General features: G+C 50.1%; 1 protein-coding gene across 1 annotated transcript in view; it reads right to left on the reverse strand.

Annotated features, from left to right (window-relative positions):
* Window positions 1-4,814, reverse strand: part of PWWP2B (PWWP domain containing 2B) — a 64,551-nt gene extending 59,737 nt beyond the window's left edge. The window contains exon 1 of the mRNA XM_077455559.1: window positions 4,578-4,814. Coding sequence (XP_077311685.1) covers window positions 4,578-4,720 — 143 coding nt within the window. The 5' untranslated portion in view covers window positions 4,721-4,814. The remainder of the gene's footprint in view (window positions 1-4,577) is intronic.
* Between the last annotated feature and the right edge of the window lie 1,060 nt (window positions 4,815-5,874).

Below are 5,874 nucleotides of genomic sequence, written 5' to 3' on the forward strand. Positions count from 1 at the left end.
TTCTTATCACTACAGCTCTTAAAATAATCTGCCAACACTTAATTTCCCCGCTTTGGAAACGTGCAAGGCCAGCAGAGCCACCGGTGTAGATTTATGGAGTGCTCTGGGGAGCTAAGCAGATTTACAGTCTTTAGCATGGTGGAAGCAGACTGCCCACCTTGCTGCCCTCCAATGCCTATGGAAAACCCTATTGTTCACCACACTGAGTGCAAGTCTATCAGTCACATCTGCCTGTAGACAATGCAATCTCTATAGGGCAGATTTTGTACTTCAGTAGCTGTTGGCTCGTGAGGCTGGGTGACTGTAGTACTCTACAGATAAAGCAGCCTCTCTCGACCAAGGTTCCATTGATCCCTGGGATTCCACCAGAGGTTGCTAGGGGTTCCTCAAGCAATGGGCAAGTTCTGCCTCTCAGATAATTAAAGAAAGATCTTATTAGCCATCTGTAAGTGGGGGATTCTTCACACCGACTACAAATGTAAGGAGCATTCTTTCAACTGAAAATCACACTAATTATCAGTGATCTAATCATTAGCAGGGGTTCCTTGAGACTGGAATGTTATTTCAAGGGTTACTCCATGTTCAAAAGATTGGGAAAGGTTGCTCTTACAAAAGATAAAAATGTACTAACCCATTTATGTAATGCAATGAGAATTGGCTCTACGAGTGTTAAAAAATGTTAAAATTGTAATTTACCCTTGAGCGTAATCAAGCAAATTTGGAGCTTTTGTATATGCATTTTAAACAAACTTGAACAATTTTTGTTTTAGACAATGGAAAGCCAGCAGGAGGGGAGACAAAATAAATTAAAATTGCATTTTTCCAGGTGCTCCCATAAAAGGTTTATGGGGTTAAATACGCTCGCCTATTGCTCGTATATTTTATGAAGCTTCGAGTGAAAAGTGACGCTCAGATGTGAAGGCCACCACTGAATACAATAGGAATCTTGATGTTGAGCGTTAAAACACTTCAGGGAAAAAGCACTTCAAAAATCGCTGCGGGATGAATGGGGATACTGGGGTTAGGGGCGCCCCACTCACACTTGAGCGGAATGCCGAGAAAATTAGACAAACAAAATGCCACTTTCGAAGTGATCATCTGACCATACTTCCGATATTCTCGCTGTGTGTACCGGGCTTAAGTGTATTCATGTGATTTTGCAGCATTTGTTGTTTTCTTTTTCTGGACATTTTTTTGCGGATGTTTAATCAGGCGTAACTTTTTGTTTTAGCCTATGGAAAGCTAGTTACTAGAGGGGTAGTGGCAGGAAATTGCATTAAAATAAAAAGTGTATTCAGGAACTCCCACTGAAGTCTATAGGTGGCAAAAAAAAATAAAAAAAATAAAAATCACATGGCTCTGCCCTGAAGAAACTCATTAACTTTTTTAAGCTTTCAGCAACACGAAGCTCAACTGTGAAAGAACCCCCACTGAATATAATGAAAATCTTGACGTTGAGCATTAAAGCACTTCAGGAAACGCACTTCAAATTGCTCAGGCGTGAACGGCGTCTTGGGATCAAAATTACAAAAGAACTCAAAATCTGAGAGTTTGGGGAAAACACTAGAGGTGCCACTCTCAACCAGCATTATGTGGAACCCCGGGAATCTTCAAGAAATTGTTAGGGTTCCCTTGAGCTGTGGTAGATTTACCTCCTATTCGATGGTACCTGCATAGTTCTGGGGTCAACGCCATTTGTAGAGACAACGGTATGATGCATCTGCCCACCGTCCGCCGGCGCAAGGAGAAGCGGCCTGCCCACCGTCCCCCGGGGCAAGGAGAAGCCGGCCTGCCCACCGTCCCCCGGCGCAAGGAGAAGCCGGCCTGCCCACCGTCCCCCGGCGCAAGGAGAAGCCGGCCTGCCCACCGTCCCCCGGCGCAAGGAGAAGCCGGCCTGCCCACCGTCCCCCGGCGCAAGGAGAAGCCGGCCTGCCCACCGTCCCCCGGCGCAAGGAGAAGCCGGCCTGCCCACCGTCCCCCGGCGCAAGGAGAAGCCGGCCTGCCCACCGTCCCCCGGCGCAAGGAGAAGCCGGCCTGCCCACCGTCCCCCGGCGCAAGGAGAAGCCGGCCTGCCCACCGTCCCCCGGCGCAAGGAGAGCCCGGCCTGCCCACCGTCCCCCGGCGCAAGGAGAGCCCGGCCTGCCCACCGTCCCCCGGCGCAAGGAGAGCCCGGCCTACCCACCGTCCCCCGGCGCAAGGATAGCCCGGCCTACCCACCGTCCCCCGGCGCAAGGAGAACCCGGCCTACCCACCGTCCTCCGTGGTAAGGAGAACCCGGCCTACCCACCGTCCTCCGTGGTAAGGAGAACCCGGCCTACCCACCGTCCTCCGTGGTAAGGAGAACCCGGCCTACCCACCGTCCTCCGTGGTAAGGAGAACCCGGCCTAGCCACCGTCCTCCGTGGTAAGGAGAACCCGGCCTAGCCACCGTCCTCCGTGGTAAGGAGAACCCGGCCTAGCCACCGTCCTCCGTGGTAAGGAGAACCCGGCCTAGCCACCGTCCTCCGTGGTAAGGAGAACCCGGCCTAGCCACCGTCCTCCGTGGTAAGGAGAACCCGGCCTAGCCACCGTCCTCCGTGGTAAGGAGAACCCGGCCTAGCCACCGTCCTCCGTGGTAAGGAGAACCCGGCCTAGCCACCGTCCTCCGTGGTAAGGAGAACCCGGCCTAGCCACCGTCCTCCGTGGTAAGGAGAACCGGTCTACCCACCGTCCAAGGATGGTTTAGGTCGGGGCTTGACAAAATTTGCTTTGAAAAAAAAAAAAAAAAAGTTATGAGTCCATCCCCCTCGCCCACTTGCCTACTCGTTACTTTAACCTCTTTTCTTGCCCAGGCCACTGGGATTATTTTTTGCTATATACTTTTTGACAGTGGCCAAGGCGGCACCGACGTGGCCCAATGGCCCCACCGGCTCTGGGCTGCCCAGACGCGACTTAGAGCAGCTGTCAGAACTGGGGAAATCAGAGTGCTCGAGGCCACTGCGAAGCCTGTTCAGTGCTGTCAGTCCTGCTCTGAGGCGAGGCCGAGAGTCTCCCCGGCCAGCTTGGCCTGGACCCACACTCAGTCATCCTATAGGAGGAGCTCCAGGAGGCCGGAGTGGGAGGCTCGATGCCACACCACCATGGTGTCACTGAGAGCCGTACAGGGGTCACTTCCTGCCAGGGGCTCCGCTCCATCCCCGTCAACTCTGCTCCTCCCCTGACCCACCCCTCCTACATCCTTACAGCCCCAAAATCTCCCCTAGTCCCGCCCCCCTCCTCCTTTACCCCTCCCTAACAGCGCCACCCCACCCCACCTCCCCGGCACAGCGACACCTGCTGGCCATCTGGCAAAGACAGGACTGGCGTCTGTTCTGGGACTCCCTCTAAAACGCTGCACCCGGCTGCTGCTGCCCCCCTGCTACCCCACTGAGGCCGACAAAGGCCCAGGCGCCAGGACCCAATTTCAAGTTGCCATGGCAACTGAGATTTGTCCTCATCTTATGTAAACTATAATGGATATAAAATAGATAGTGCAGCCCCAACACGTGGGAAGCATAAAGCCAGCCATACACTATACAATCTCCTGAAACCTTACCAAATTAATACGAGGATAAACCTAAACTAGCCAATAAATCTGTATCCAAATCAGGCCGGCCCTCATACTGCATAGCTGACAGTGAATCTATAGAAGATTGTACAGTGTATGGCCAGTCTTTGAATTCACATTTCAGTGTTCTGGCAAACAAAACACTGGCCATACAATCACATTGTACAATCTCTTTGAGATCTACCAAAACCATGCAGTGGAAGGACAAACCTAAACAATCCGTACCATCATCAGTATCAGAAGAGGCGGAGACCCCCTCCCCCCAGGATGGTGGATGTTAAGGAGATCGTCCAATCAGATTGCACGGTCAGCCCATAGACTGTACAGAGAGGATTACGATTGTATAATCTCTTTTAGGACTTACTTAAATAAAATCGAGACTTTTTATTGTATTTGCAGCAAACCAGGCAGGTCCTGACATCACACAACCGATGGTGGATCTAAGAGAGATTGTATAGTGTATGGTCATGCCCAATGGTGGCCCTATGTGTGTACATTACTCAATCGATGTGCGATTCGGTCAAAACCGATAGCCGTCTTTGTATCCGGACATTTATCCAAGTGTGCCATCAAGGCGATCGTATAGAAGCCATCATTTGATCCAATAGGAATAGATCAATCAATAATCGATCAATCTATATGACTCACACGGGGAAGCGGATTTCTTGGACGATCTAATCATTTATTATCCATCGTGTCCATTTCCACCATGCAACCTCATTTATGGACAATCGTTTCAGCGCTGACAATTGATGTAGAACAAATCGGTAATATTTTTGCACCCTGGATGACTGACCCAATTTGATGAAAAAAAAAAATCGGAGTGTAAATGGGTGACAAGAAAGTTCATAGTTATTGGAATGTTTGCAAATGTGATTGTTTTGTACTAAAATCTCACATCAATTGGATAAAATAAAAATCTAAGCATGTGTGCTCCATGGTGGAGATTGCACGATGAGATTGTACAGTGTATGGTGGTGGGGGGTACTTACTTTTTCCGGCAGTCCAGGAGGATCCCGCTGTACGACTTCTCCCCGCAGCTCAGAGTCACCAGCAGCGTGTCGTTCACCATCTGCTCCACCACCACCGGCACCAGCGAGCCGACCCGCAGCTCCTGCCCGGCCTCGGCCTCCATGCTCGCTCCGGCTTCCGGATACCAGCTCCGGCCTGTACAGTGCACAGCGCCCCCCTCCTCCACCTCCACCGCTCTTCCGTCTGACCTCCCGGGATCCGGGTGACGACACAACGACACAACACCGCAACCACGCCCCCTCCCCCCCTACCCGGCTCTACCGCCGCCCCTCTCGCTTTGTGACGTCACGGGAGGACAGCTGGCTTTGTGACGTTACAGATGGGAATCCTGAGATATCCAATCTCCAAACCTGAGATCTCCAATCCAGGGATACAAATCAGCAGATCTCCAATCCAAGGATAAAAATCAGCAGATCTCCAATCCAGGGATACAAATCAGGAGATCTCCAATCCATGGATAAAAATCATGAGATCTCCAATCCAGGGATAAAAATCAGCAGATCTCCAATCCATGGATACAAATCATGAGATCTCCAATCCAGGGATACAGATCACTGGATCTCCAATCCTGAGATCTCCAATCCATGGATAAAAATCATGAGATCTCCAACCCAGGGATACAAATCAGCAGATCTCCAATCCAGGGATACAAATCAGGAGATCTCCAATCCATGGATACAAATCATGAGATCTCCAATCCAGGGATACAAATCAGGAGATCTCCAATCCAGGGATATAAATCAGGAGATCTCCAATCCATGGATAAAAATGATGAGATCCCCAATCCAGAGATACAAATCAGCAGATCTCCAATCCAGGGATACAAATCAGGAGATCTCCAATCCATGGATACGAATCATGAGATCTCCAATCCAGGGATACAAATCATGAGATCTCCAATCCAGGGATACAGATCACGGGATCTCCAATCTTGAGATCTCCAATCCATGGATACAAATCATGAGATCTCCAATCATGAGATCTCCAATCCATGGATGCAAATCATGAGATCTCCAATCCATGGATACAAATTAATGAGATCTCCAATCCATGGATACAAATCCCGAGATCTCCAATCCAGGGATACAAATCATGAGATCTCCAATCCATGGATACAAATCATGAGATCTCCAATCCATGGATACAAATCATGAGATCTCCAATCTAGGGATACAAATGCAGAGATCTCCAATCCATGGATACAAATCATGAGATCTCCAATCCATGGATACAAATCGTGAGATCTCCAATCCTGAG

The sequence above is a fragment of the Lithobates pipiens genome, unplaced genomic scaffold, assembly GCF_037356315.1.
Source record: "Lithobates pipiens isolate NorthernLeopardFrog02 unplaced genomic scaffold, aLitPip1_a1.2 Scaffold_25, whole genome shotgun sequence".
NCBI lineage: Eukaryota > Metazoa > Chordata > Amphibia > Anura > Ranidae > Lithobates > Lithobates pipiens.